This window comes from Barbatula barbatula (genome assembly GCF_947034865.1).
Source record: "Barbatula barbatula genome assembly, chromosome: 18".
In the NCBI taxonomy this organism is placed as follows: domain Eukaryota; kingdom Metazoa; phylum Chordata; class Actinopteri; order Cypriniformes; family Nemacheilidae; genus Barbatula; species Barbatula barbatula.
This window is the reverse complement of record NC_136781.1, coordinates 3,229,997-3,245,021: the sequence shown is the minus strand read 5'-3', so window position 1 is coordinate 3,245,021 and position 15,025 is coordinate 3,229,997. Positions and strand designations below refer to the sequence as shown.

Sequence of the window (15,025 nt, the reverse complement as noted above, 5' to 3'; positions counted from 1 at the left end):
AATAAAAGCATCATTTGACTGAAGGCCCGTAAACCAGTGTGCTTTTGTGGGTTACTGTTTGACAAGGAAGTACCCAGGAAAATCTTTTAAATTGAAATGTCACAATTCACCTCAAAAACACATGGCACGGGTCATCAAAGGGATAGATAGATTCCTTGATCATTTACTCACCCTAATGTCATACCAAACCTGTATGACTCTCCTTTTCTGCAGAATGCAAAAAAGATCTTTTAAGGAATGTTGGTAACCAAACAACGTTGGCCCTCATTGACATCTATTGTACGGACACAAAACCACTGATAGGCCTACAGTTCCCAAGATGTCTCATTTTTGTGTCATGCACAGGTTTATGATGCCACAATTATATTTTGTATAATATTTAAATACTCTTTAAAAATGGTAAGGAGTAGTAGGTGGTTATTTTTTGAGCAAAAAAACCCTACAGTACATGTATACTTATATATACATTTTTAGCCCTATACATTTTGTTTGTAGGATGAAGTTTGACCTAGACACGTTTTTAATTTGTAATGTCTGATGAGGTAGTCGGTTGTATTGAATGTCTTTATGCTTAGCTGCCTATGACAAATAATGTCGGCAGTGTATGACACAGTGCAGTCAATAAATCCTGCAGGCAGCCATGTCTGCAACAGCAGGGTCAAAAGTCAGGGTCTTATATAGCAGAGTGCTGCTGGGAAAGAACCGATTCCTCTCGAGCTGTAATTTGCAGACGCTCTCATTACTCACACACCGTAAAGTGGGTTACCGTGCCAACCTGTCTAATCCCAGCAGTCCAGGCAGCTCTTCAACATGTATGATCATGGCTTCCCCACCACTGAGGCATCATGGGAAATACCAAAAATATCAGCTTCCATACTAGTCATATTATTTTTGCTGTATGCCGTGTCTATATGATGCACTTGTGGAAGTTCTGTAGTCATGTAATATGACTTAATATTTACTACAATGTGCAGTATACAACCAGAGTTCAGTTTGAAATGCAGTATCCCATGATTCATTGTGCTTTATTTGACCAATTGACCTTCTCTTTCCATTGCGATAATTAAGAATATATTTTAGTTTTGTATTTTTTGGTGTGTTTAGTTTTGCATAATGCACACTTTTTCACATGCTTTTACAGACATAGTAGGCGATATACTATACTAGTATTCCATTCTGTAACGTACTGTTATCGCCAACTATAACACAGTGTTACTTATACTCAGATTTGCTTGATGTAAATTGGTTTAAAATCTACTGCCAACCCCAATAATAAAGATCTAGCGGTTTAAAGATCTAGCCAGAAGGTTCCTGCATAGCACAGCTGTCTGCCACATACAAAAGCGGCTGGTTCAGGCAAAAGTAGGTCAGTCTGAGACTATCGAAGCTTAAGAATATTTAATCATTTTAAAATACGCATAAAAAAAATCTATATTTGTTTTAAAGTTAAGGCAAAATGAAATGAGTCGAAGGGAAAGCCTTAGTCTGCATCCAATCTGCCATTATCACAGGACCTGATTGAGGACTGTGCTGCAATGCACTGTTACACGTTCACTGCTGTTGGAGATTAAAGCTCTTTTGCTGAGCTCAGCGACTCAAAGGATCAGCATGAAAAGGAGATTACAGCCTGCCTTAACGTCTCTTTTCTTTGCTCGTAAACGTCTGTTCAGAATGCGTGTTTGCTTAGGTCATCCTTAAAAGTAAGCAAACTGTGTTCAACAGTCAAGTTTTATAAAATGGATTTAAGGGGTGAACTCACCCCAAAAACATGTTATTTGTGTATCCCTGTCTTGTTCCGAACCCATATGACTTACGTTATACAGAAGATGTTAGATGCAAAATGCAATGCAAACTTGTATAAGAAGTTAACAAATGTATATATTATAGTTTGTGGTATACATTTTATAGTGACATGAAGCTAAGTAAATAATGACAGAATTTAGCCTTTTAGGTTAACTGTCCTTGTAAGCACACTCATTTATTAAGTAAATGTGTGCCACAAAAGACAAAAAAACACTAGTTAAGTGGGCAAGATCCGGTCTTTATAATTACATTTCTATGGATCTTTGTCAAGATAATTCCCCATTTTCACTCTCCATGCACTTAGTTATTTAAATCTAAGTGCTGGCCAAAAGCAAGAATGCTTCAACTATACGTTATCCTGTACAAACTGTCTTATGCAACCAGTTTGGCTTAGATTTACCAATGCTGAATTAATGTCAAAGACAACTCAGTAAGTTTGTGATGTTCGTCTTTTCTTTTTCATTTATTGACCATGAAAATCAAATCGTATCGATCGTCGAATCTATACTTTACAGCTAGGACAGCAAACAAAACCACATGCAGCACACAGCACCCGCTGGTTTTGTTAACATGCCTGGATTATATATCGACTGATGACTCCATCGACTTGTCGATGTCTGGCTGTTTCAAAGCCAATGGAATAACGGCTTGCCTTCAGCCAGCTACAGAATGAGACAGATCAGGACCAATTTCACCAGACACGAGCTTAATTTGAGCTGGTTATAATAAGCTTGACCACCTGCTGATCGACAACAATGCCCGTGACTCTCCTTACACAGTCAGAGCAGTGCCTCCACCCGCCACAGCAGAAAGAGAGAGACCAGAAAAAAGCAAATTAACCTTGGAACCGTGGAAATGGAAGGGAGAGGTGCTGCGGGTCTCTGGGGGACGGACGGGGAGGGTGTGTGTGTTTGAGAGAGAACCGGAAAGGGGTACGCTGATCTTCTGAAAGGGGTTTCTGTCATCATTTACTCGCCCTGTTGTCATTTTGAACCTGTGTGATTTTCTTTCTTCTGAAAGATATTTTAGAAAATGTTTGTAACCAAAAACTGTTGGTCCTCATTGACTTCTATTGTATGGCCACAAAACAATGCCAGTCAATGAGGACCAACGGTTTTCTGTTACCAACATATTTTTTTAATATCTTCTTTTGTGTTCTAAAGAAGATAGAAAGTCATACAGGTATGAAATGACAAGAGGGCGTGTAAATAATGACAGAATTTTCATTTTGAAGGTGAACTATTCCTTTAACTCATTTACATATGTTGTCCTCTAATATTGAGAAGGAACCTCCTTTTGTTGGCTTTATGATGATCCATTTTAGATAAATAAATCACCATCACACATTCTTTAACCCTGTAAAATATATTTTATGTCCAAATGTTCATCACGTTGATCAATAGATACTGACCCAATATTTCTGTGTTCTCTTTGTATATTTTTCAGTGTACCACTTCATGAGCTGCCTATTTAGGCAGTATACTGAAAAACTATGTTTTGGAGCTACAGTAATGTTCCTACTGTGGAAAGGCTCGATCTGAACCTTTCCAAGGCTTATAAGAAATTAGTTACTTTTGTTTACATTTGCGCTCATGTGTCGCTGAATACATCTCTCAATAAAAACCTCAATCAGAGTTTGACAGCAGTTAAATGTTTAAACCGGCCCCTCTCTGTTTGTCCCGCTCTTGCACTCAGTCTGACGCTGGGGATCAACATTAGTGCCTCACTGTTTCCCTCTGAATTATAAATGGGGCCCTTTGGGTTTGAGATATTTCTCTTTATGATTAAAGTCTTAAAATGTAGCCTGGGGCCGTTTGTGTTGGCAGTCTCTGCTGATGCAGTCTGTCTGTCTTTCAGTCTGTCTGTCACCCTCTTTCTCTGCTGAATAAGACCATCAGGCCCGTGCGGGGCAGCGCATGTCATTATCCCCGATGTTAGTGCATGGGGGTGTAAATTGTGTTGCCGGGGTGAGTGTGGCAGGGTCATCCCCGCTGGGCTACTCTGAGAAACAGCAGAGCTCTTTTAAACAAAACCATTACATGGAAACCGCAGAGAGGTCTATAGCTTGGAAAAGTATGGTACGACGTCGAGATGAAGATATGGTTACCCATCTAAAAGAAAATAAATAGGTTTGTTTCCCCTTGAGTGTAGTTATAAGGTTTATAGTTAGCATGACCATGTGTTTATTCTGTAAATGGCATTTTATTCCCTTGATGCTTGTGAGGCAGGACAGATGTACTGTACTGTATACTGAGTCCACACAACTTGATTTCCACCACAATTTTATTCATTTTATTGTAATGTGGTAAGACTGTTTTAAGGTTAGGGATGGGTCAGAAGGGACAAAAAAATCATAATTATTATGCCTTAGATGGACAGTTCACCCAAAATAAAAAATCTCAAGTTGTTACAAATCAGTTTAAATGTCGTTGTTCTGATAAACACATGCTTGTAACCAAACAGTTCTTGGCCACCATTGACTACCACGTAGGAAAAATGACGACAATGGCAGTCAAAAGTGCCCCAAAAAGTGTTTGCTTTCCCAAATTCTTCAAATTATCTTCTTTTGTGTTCAACATAACAAAGACATTTTTGGTAGTCAATGGTGGCCAAGATCAATCTGGTTACACGCATTCTTCTTTTTACATCCCGGGTTGATGAAATATTGTACAATTTTATGAATAATATTGTATGAGGTCAGATTTGATTGCTGCGAGGTAAGAGTGATGTAAGATAGTAGTGAGGTTAGACTATATTAAGCTGAGACAAGATTGCCAAAGAATGAGGTAACCTTAAAGGGATGGTTCATTTATAACTCATTTACACATGTGGTGTCAAATCTTTCCTTCTTCCATAAAACACAAAAAGCAGTGTCGGTCACTAATCACTTTCATTGCACTTTATTCAAAAAAGCAGTAAATTATCCCTTGTGTTCTACAGTACCAAAGTCATACTGGATAACATAACAGCATGACACTTTTCAATTTTATTTTGATTTAGCCAGCCCTTTAAAAACACTGCATATTCCGCAATATCCTCCTGTATAGTGCCTACATAAGCAGTAATGTAACTGTGTCTGGGCCAGCTGCCTGTGCAGAACCATGAGGCCATTACTGTCCATCCAGAATAAGTTCTGTTGGCTTCAGTCCCTGCAGTGCAGACCGCAACACTGCATAGGCTTCTCTCTGCCAGGCTATATTTTCTCTCTCTCTCCTTCTCTTTTTCTAAGAGTTTCAGCTACTCTGCGAGCCTGGAGCGATTGATGATGTTGTCAGTGCTTCAGGATGCATTCTCATTCATTAGTGTGTTGTGTAGCGTGGGTGCTGGATCGGACTGATGTGCAAGCATGCAGGGGGAGCGTTCTGCTCAATTAAACCCATGCAACCCAAATGAAGACAAAAGCAAAATCTTTTTTTCCCATCCCAGCATCCATCCTTCAGCTATTTATGCTGTCACCCTGCTGATGAAACAAAATTTCATTTATTTTTATGCAGTTGTTCCATTTAAAAGAAACGTTGCATTTGTTTTGCTGCACTAGAGATGCGGAAAGCAAGGATTCCCCACGCAAATGAAATGCAGCAGAATTACTCTACGAATGTTCCCCGAGTGTGAAAGAGCACGACTCCCCTGGATGTAATTTCGAAATACGTAATAAACCGAGAAGCTATTAAAAAAAAGAATATCAAAGTCAGCTAAGCATAAATCCCAGCGTTTACATTGCATTTATGAAATATTAACGCTAAACCTAAAAGGTCTTTATGAACCCCGATACCATAATTTGATATTCCTCTTTATCGTAGAGAAGAACGAACGGGGTGCTCAATATCGCCCATCTCTCACCCTTTCTGTCAATGCTTTATTAGGTTTGGGACCCAACAAACCACTTCTGGGACTACAGTGTTACCCAGGAAAATCCAATTACAAAGGCAATGCACATTTAGTGAATTAGACAAATTGGGGGAGTGAAGAGGTCTTCTGGTGGGTCACGTTCCCGGGTCATAGGGCAGATAGAACGGGTTGTTACAGAAAAGAGTGTTCTCAATTATCAAAATCAAACTGCCTGGAATGCTCTATAAAACAGCAATTACCTGTGCGTATAGACAAACGCATGTGCATCAACACATATTACACTGTAGTGTAAGTAATCCCAGTGGAGAATTACTAGCGCTCCAATCTAGCTCGCTCGATTTCTGTGTGTGTCTATAGAAAGAAACACACAGGAGGGTTATAGTCATGTGTTATTAAACTCTGTCTATGTGTGCAGCCTATACAGCCTGAGGGAAGGAGAGCGAGAGAGAGAGAGAGAAACCCTGGACCTCAATTACACCTTTAAACATGTCTGCAGTGGGGGAAATACCACCATCATCTGTGGCATCACGTGAGCAAGGCAGTATGGGTATGCGCAGAGTGGTGAGGGGGCGGGCGACACATCCATTTATTCTAGAATCTAAGGAACTCAAGTTTGTAGCACTCAGAAACAAACAAGTGTGCAGCATTTTGAGTGGTAGAAATATAAATCAATGTGCTCGAAAGATTGTTTTTGCCCCTCCACCTCCCAGTCAAAGGGATATTTGGTTAGATCCTTGTTTGACCTATACTAATGAAATTTTACGGATTCATATTCGAATCTGTGTAATTGGTCCACTTATCATATTTTAGCTCTCTTGAACATCAGCCATGAGGGCAAATTTATACAAATTAAAGACCGTTTCATCGGACGCGCTTGCATCTGATCCCCAGTTAACTTCCGATTTGGGTTTGGCTAGTGTCTGATAGTATAACTATTTATATTTTATTTAATTTATGTTAATATTAATTGGTATTATTATTTTACTGTATATTAATTGTATTAAATAAACAATTTGTTGAATGGGTCCTGTAGTTTAGTTGCATTTAAACAAACCGTATGGTACATATAGCGGTTGAGCTTAGTCTTAATTTAAAATATTGGAGAGACAAGTTAAGCCAAGTAACGGTTCTTTGCGGTTTCTTTTGATTGTTCTCAGAAATAAAGGGACTCTTTTGTTTGTGAATGTGTACCGGAAGTTAAGTTGGGGTCGCAAAAGTGCGTATGAGTAGTAAACCGTCTATACTAGAGATGCACCGATATATCGGCGGATGATCATGGCCGATATATCATGTCAGTCAAAAGAGAACAGGAAAATGTTATGAATTTGGTCAATATGAACGAATAACATTCAGAATGCTAATAAATATTCATTTAATCTTCCGAATTTAGTTCATGGGAGTTATAACCACCAAACTATCGGCAGTGGCAGATATCACTCTGAATAATCTGTATCGGTGGAAAACTTGACTATCGGCACATCTCTAGATCATACCAATATTAATAATAATAATAAACATATTGAGAGCAAACGTATATAATGCAAAATATGTGTCTAATAGTCTTCTTTACCTCTCATTTGAGACCACACAATCATTTGCTTAGCTGAGTGAGAGAGACAATAGGTTTGCCAGCAAAAGAAGCTGCGTGGGTTACCGAGTTTGTGTCTGTATATGAGACAACGCTCCGGCGCTACTGTGTGATTTACCGGGTGGGCAAGACAGATCATAAAACAGAGAAACCAGGGGCATGTGAGTCCATCGGCCACTGATTGATTTTACTCATCAAGTCTATTTAGCAAAAACTCCCACAACCATGAATCAGGAAGATGCCCAGCATTGAGGGAGGATCCGAGACCCAACATCTGATGTAGCCTTATGCTCTAAACATGACAGAGGGTGACTGACCTGAAACCGGTACTGCATTCATTTGTCAGATCATATTATAGGTGCACATCACCTTATTAAAACATCCTTGTATCTTTAATTTTCAATGATGATGTCAAACAGAAAGTCACTGCTTTCATATCAGCTCATACAGATTTAAAGTGTCTGATGTGGATGATTTTATTTCTAAAGCCGTTCTCAGACATTTCCGAACCCTCTTGCTGTGCTGTTAAATAGCTCAATTGTGCTGTGTCCTGTAATGCAAGTCATATCTGAGTCATCCTACAGGTCATTCATCAATGGCCACAGCCCCATAGTAACACCTTAAAACAGAGCAGAGAGATGAAGCTCTGTAGTCATGAATTGCCCGTAAAACATTGAGGCAAAGCTTTGTTGGAAACATAAAAAAGAAAAGAAAAACTACATGAAATGAATCCAAGACCCATTAATGCGAATTAGCAGTAAACCAACATCCACTAACGCCCAGTCCCTATACATCACGTTAATATAGGCTACAGGAGGGTGTGCAACAGAAACCCACTTCCACCCACCCCCACCGCCATTCATATCACCGAGAACCGAGTTCAATTCCATTTCTCCACATACCTTCAGTTGCATAGTTGTGGTCCCGCAGGAAGCTGTTGTTAATTTTGCGACAGTCACTCTCCTCCTCCATTTATAATACCGTTGTATGAGAATCTTAAAGTAGACACGCATGAATCCATCGTGGACCTCGAACATCAGCAGGCGGCTCTTGGGTCCATCGTGACACCGGTCGCTCCTCTCGTGTACGTGACTGATAATGTGATGCTTACCGGCGGATCGCGTCCGTTGACCTCAGACTTCTATGGCTCGGATGCAATGCGACGATGGAGATCTCTCAGCAAGTCGTATTTTACGCGCGGGGACGCTTAACAGGTGCACTGGTCAATGCGCTGAAAATATGTCCTTTTTGGAGAGGTTGAATGCAGAACGGACGGATTCAAATGTGTAAAAGTGTCCCGTGTAGGTGGACCCTGGTAAACGAGGTGCGCTGAATGTGGTAAAATGAGGATTTAAAACTAGGGCAGGGATTTCCACCTTCTGAGCCGAGGGGGCGGGGTTATGCGTCAAGCGCCTCTCCAAAATTCTCTCTCGCTCGATTTCGGTATGCTGCTAAAGAGATGCCGTCTGGTTTCTTACTTAAACCACATTCGCATTGGATTCAAGTCTTCTGAAAGTTCTAGTAAGAGAGTAGAGTCCTTTTGTGCTGCGTGAGCGCGCACAGCTCGCGTTCACAACGACGCTGTCCAGTGCTGAAACGACAACAGTACCAATAGGAAGCATACATGTGTGTATATGAATCTGACCACTATGAATTATATGAAACACGTTAGTTGGCACTCGTTTTACTCCATTTGTATACTGTTTTATTGGTAGAACGTTGACAACTGGAGTTTGCATGCAAGAAAACCATCTTTAAATAATTCAACCCGCACATACAGTCTTTATTAATACTTGGTTGTATGGTAAATTCAATTTTTGAGATCAAGTCAATGGTTTTAAACTTTTGGTATGCCATTTAAAATGAAATTTGGATATTCTTGACTTGAATTGTTAAGAATTGAGTTCATTTACAATTTGCTTTGTGTTTTTTCTTGCAATTATTTGCATATTTATTTGTACATTTCTCTGGTTTATTTGGCCATATATAGGCCTGTATTACACATTGATTTTCATGAACACAAACAGGACATACGCTACTCTGAGTGTCATGACAGCTACTGTACAAAGCTGCTCTCGTGGCGCATTGTATTTACGCAGAGGCTACAATGTTACAAAAACTGCTCTTTCCATCAGAAAATCCAAATTTAGTCCATTCTGAAATGTGAAAACAATACACTTAATTTGGATAAGTGATAAGTGTGTACAGGGGATCTGTCAGGCTGAATTCTAGTCAGATCTCTCCAGGGGACTCTCTTCCTTAAGCGTGCCGGTAAATCGCAGACCAGACGATGATAAATTCGATTAGAGGCTTGCCTTTGGCGCGTTCATTTTGGATAAATTTGATTTACATGCTGATTTTAATATCAAACTCTGCGGGGACTTTCCCCTGCCATTCCCATTCTCTCAAATCTTCAGCATATGTTTCTGCTTTAATCTCTCTGAAGCCAGTTTCTAATACTGCTTTGAAATTCAAAACTATAATAGTAGGAGGATAAATATAGTGTGCAACTCCTTTAAATGCATCGGGCAATTCATTCCAAAAGCCAATTTAGAGATGAAATCCTTTTGCCACTATTTGCCTAAAGGCCTTTTCAGACAATTCCTCAAATACAGTCCACCATCACATGCCATTTTCCACCTAATCGCCCATTAGTTTCCATTAGGATGCATATGTGCATCATCTCTGGGCAAGCTGTAATCAGGCATATTGCATTGCACCTGTTTCCGTGAGATTTTCAAACCTTTCCACCCCACTGAATGTATCCAAAGCATCTAAGATCAACCCTGCATGCCGGTCCTCTCCCCTGACAACAATCCTTATCATTATTCCAACAGGGCGACAAAATCAATGATTTTCTGTCATGGGAGGGGGAGGATGGGGTTATGAAAAATTTCAGTTGGCATCTTTTAAAGATCAACAGGGAGAGAAGCTGTCTGTCAGTCTTGAAGTGAGAGAGGGCGAGAGAAGATGCAGAGGGGCATTTATAAAAAAAAGAGATTGAGAGGGAGGGAGACAGAGTCAGAAGAGAACAGAAGAAGAGAGAGGCAGACTCTTTTCACAGAATAATTAGAGTGAAAGCTAAACACTGCCAGCTACATCAGCAGTCTGCTTTAAGATCAATGGTGGTGCTTTAATTAAAGTCCTGCTTCTGTGCCTCTTCATCCTTCTATAGTACACACGCACTGAGGATGTTAACCCACAAAATGACATTAGTGCCATTATTTATCACATGTCATTACAAATCCATATTCAGTTTTTCTTTTATCCTATGTTATATCCCCACACCTCAAAATACGCCACCCTCATACCTAAAATGCAAATTTTACAGTCAATTAAATTTTATTTATATAGCGCTTTTCACAATGTGCATTGTTCCAAAGCAGCTTTACAGAGGAAAATAAGAAACCGAAAAACACAAAATATATTTATATAACAAGTTAAATTATTCTAGTAAATAATATCTAATAAACGGAGTCTCCCGGTGGTTTATTTAACATATTTTCCATTAAGTGAATGCTTGGCTGAAAAGATGCGTCTTTAATCTAGATTTAAATTGTGAGAGTGTGTCTGGTCCTCGAATAGCGTCAGGAAGGCTATTCCAGAGTTTCGGTGCTACGTTTGAGAAAGCTCGACCCCCTTTGGTGGATTTAGTTATTCTAGGTGTTATCAAAAGTCCTGAGTTGTGAGATCTTAGAGAGCGTGATGGGTTGTAGTGTGATAGAAGCTCTGTTAGGTAGGTGGGGCTAAACCGTTTAAGGCTTTATAAGCGATTAAGAGATTAAAGTCAATACGATACTTAATGGGTAGCCAGTGAAGGGTTGATAACATTGGGGTTATGTGATCGTATTTTCTGGATCTGGTTAGAACTGTCATTCTGAACCAACTGTAGTTTGTTTAATGATGATGCAGGACAACCACTAAGTAGTGCATTACAGTAGTCAAGTCTTGAGGTCACAAATGCATAAATAAGCTTCTCTGCGTCAACAACACATACAATACTTTGTAATTTGGCAACATTTCTAAGGTGGAAAAATTCCGTTTTTATGACATTTGAGATGGGTTTTCGAAATGACAGGTTGCTGTCTAACATAACGCCTAGATCTTTTATGGATTAGACAAGCAATACAAATCATTGTATAGTAGTATCTTTGACATGGTATACACCCTCTTACCCTGAGATTTACAGCTGATGAACAAAATGATTATTTACTAGAAACAATCATGACGAAAACCAGTGCCGCTACCTCACAAAATCATATAGCGCCACAGTTTTATTATTGTTAGAATATAAAAAACATGCATTTAGGTCAACTATATTTTATGAAGATGTTAAATATTCATCGCTGGAGAAAAAACAACTAGCCCAATTCCGCAGGTAAACCCACTGATATTTTATTGAAGAGAAAGAAAAAGTGTCTGCTAAATGAATGAATGTTAATAAAGAAAGCAGTGTAAATGTTTTTTAACAGATTCCTCCTGTTGTCTTCAACGGAAAAATATATTTAAATATTTCTGTGATTTGTCATTTTTTGGGGAACTGTCCCTTTAAATAAGAGCTGTTATACCGGCTTGTCTTTTCACGTCTCTGTAGGGCCATCTGAGACTGTTCATATTTATTTCTCCTACCATGCACCCTGTAAGCAAGAGCACAATTTGTCCCTACATACCAAAACGAATAAAATCATCAAATACAGTAAGCTCAAGTAATACCGAAACCGCCGACCCTTTGAAAAACCTGTAGCGTTATATATAACAGGGCCTTTCTCTTGCAGTTTAGCCCATGCAGTGGTGTGCATCAAGGCTAGAACACAAAACATGAAGATAATTATAATGCTGTGATATCTTCATGGTCAATTACTCATTGTGTTGTGCAGTAATTGTGTTGGCCTGAGGACGCCAGTCACTGACTGCCTACAGCACTTCAGACCGGTCACTAAAGCCCTAACAGAGCAAAGCCGTGGTAATTTCACAATGGTTAATCAATACATCACTATTGATCCCTAAGCCTCAATGATGTGTCCTGGAGAAATGATTTTTAGTGTGCTTTGATTATTTGTACCGAATCAATAGTTGGCACCAAATCAAATGACTTTTCTGTTAATAGATAAAAACACTTGGTATGTTTTATTGTTAATGATTTATTTAATAGGTCTGTCTGTTGATGGCCTACTGATAGTAACTTACCAATAATTACTGGGAGGAAAATTATTTTAAGAGCAGCTGACTCAATAAGACCTTCGTATCCAATATGTGCTACTTTCAATAGAGCAATTCATGAGCATACCATATGTGAAGTATGAATCAATTCTCTTAATTTTTGACACAGAGGATCGTAATTTTCATCATTTGAAACAGTTATATTATCGGATTCTAGATGGAAAGTGGAGACGGGAGGGAGAGAGAGAGAGCAAACGAGCGAGAGAAGGGGGGTTGGGAGAGACAGGCAGATGGATGCATAGTTTTGGCTGAGCGCTTCAAACCCAGCCCAGAGGCAAGCTCCTTAGTCGAACCAGTTTAAATGTGAAGTCATTCCAATTAAAAGACTCCATCGCTGCGTAAAACACACTGATGCAACGACGTGCATGCATGCTGTCTAGATCATTACGGTGAATTCATCAATACTCTTATAGATAAATACATTATAATTCATTGAGTAGAGGGAAAAAGACAAGATTTATGTTTGGTCGGTGCTTTCCCATTATGCTTTCTCGTACGCTTTCTAGGGTGCGTTGAATGATTTTTAGCACATTGCTATGAGGTTGCTAAGGTACTGTTGGGTGGTTGCTAACTGGCTCATATTAAAAATACCCACCTGTTAGCTTGTATTAGCTGCCAATGTTTAATAAAAAAAGTGTTCTAGTATAATTTGTCATTTTTTATAGCAAGTCAAATGCGCTGAATTAAAAAACATATTTGGCGCAATATTAATTTCAAACTCATAACATAAATTCACAAAACTGTCACTTTTGTAAGCGCGTTTGTTAATAAGAACAGATTATGCTGATAAAACAAACGCAAAAACATGATATGCTAATGAATTGATCTGAAGTTTATTTATATATACAGTATGTAATCTGTCAATGGTTTGTTGAAATGGGCAATAGTAATATTGGTAATATAAAAACAGTGAGAGAAAGACTGAAAAAATAAATGAATGAATTAAAGGGATAGTTGCCTCAAAAATTGCAATTATGTCATAAATTATTCCACCTCTTTTTTCTGTGATGTTTTATTTTGTGAAACATCTCTGTTTTTTTTCTGATCATAGAGTGGAAGTCAATGAAGATCAAATTGTTTGGTAACCAGCGTTCTTTAAAATTCCTATTCTGCAAGAGAAAGAAAGTCATATACGTGTTTGGAATGACATGCGGGTGAGTAAACGATGGAAAACTCATTTTTATGTGAGCTATCCCTGTAACAAAAGAAAAAGGGAGACCACACTGGTGTGAAATGAGAAAGCGCAAATACAAACAAGTGTCTGTGTGAGTGTGTGCTGATCTCAAAAGACATGTGCAAAAATTCTGCGTCTCTGCGTCCCAGTAACGCACACACACGCTTCACCTCATCTCCAAGGCGGTGTATTACTGTGAATTCCAGTAAGAATCCATCAAATACATTCAGTCTGCCATTCAAAGCTTTCCCAGTTTTGATTGTGCGGGGAAAAAGCGTAGCTGTTCCCTTCTTTACCATCATAACGGTTGCTAGGAAACTGCTTATAGAACAATACATTGCTATGCAGCTAACAGCTGTCAGTATAATTGGATCATTAAAAATCCTAAACGTCATTATTTGAACCATAGCTGTTTTAATGCGGTTCAAACAGGGCTTGCGTTATTCCTAACATGAAGGTTAATTGCTCAGGCAAGAATGAATATTGAAATGAGTTTACCTGCAGTAATGTGCGCATAGTGGTTTATAACTCTATTGAAAAAGGATCACCCAGCATCACATGAGACGATGTGAACTAGCAAATGTACTTTCCGAAGCTGGTTTAAAAAAGAGAATGTTGTAACACAGGCACAGGCAAATACAAGCATCCTTGCTTCTCATTTCAGCACTCAGAGTCACCTGTCCACCCTGTCATCTAGACTTTTAATTGGTCCGTAGTGACCATTAAAACAGGCAAGTTTGTGTCGCTGGAAAATAAATACAAAAGCAAAAATGTCAAGCTTTGAGCAGGTCAGATATTTCTTTTACATGCCCGCATGCTGGCTAATTTGTACCATTATAGTAATTATATACAATCATTCAGTTGTGGCTTGTAGTAATTATCCACAATAGCTGCACAATCACCCAGCGCCTCTATTCTTTACCAACGAGAAGCATTTTTCGCTCAGCCAATTACGGTATAAAAGCAGCTCTTCATGTTTCCAGTCGCTCTCTAGGGTTTTCTGTCTGATATGACTGGAATAACTCTACTCCAATGATGAATATTTTAGCAGAGAGGGAGAGAGTCTGGGATGTAGATCTCTTGAGCCTGGCTCTACAATAACGCACAGCCAGTGCCCTAACAAGCCCCACTAGAGTTAAAAGGTTTTTTTACACACCCTAACCCACCCCAGGAGCCCCTCCCCTCTCTTCCTGGCCCCTCCCCTCTCCTCTGCCCCAACACAGACCCTTAATCCACAGGACAATCCCATTTGGCCGAGCAGCTGCCAGGGCCGATCACAGTCTTCCCCCGCGGGGATGCCAAGCTGTCCACTGAGAACCCAACACGGGCCACCAGCTCTGTTTTCCCTCTGCCTGTCTTCTCCGATCACTCTGTTTTCTCTTTCGCTGTGT

The 15,025-nt window shown here is 39.4% G+C and overlaps 1 protein-coding gene across 3 annotated transcripts in view; it reads right to left on the bottom strand.

Moving 5' to 3' along the window:
• Positions 1-15,025, bottom strand: part of ppp2r2ba (protein phosphatase 2, regulatory subunit B, beta a) — a 42,393-nt gene that overhangs the window by 12,708 nt on the left and 14,660 nt on the right. The window contains exon 1 of one of the 3 annotated variants that reach the window (XM_079480603.1): positions 8,143-8,830. The exons of the other annotated variants lie outside the window; for them this stretch is intronic. Coding sequence (XP_079336729.1) covers positions 8,143-8,212 — 70 coding nt within the window. The 5' untranslated portion in view covers positions 8,213-8,830. Of the gene's footprint in view, positions 1-8,142; positions 8,831-15,025 lie in introns of those variants that run through there. 3 annotated transcript variants of the gene reach the window in all.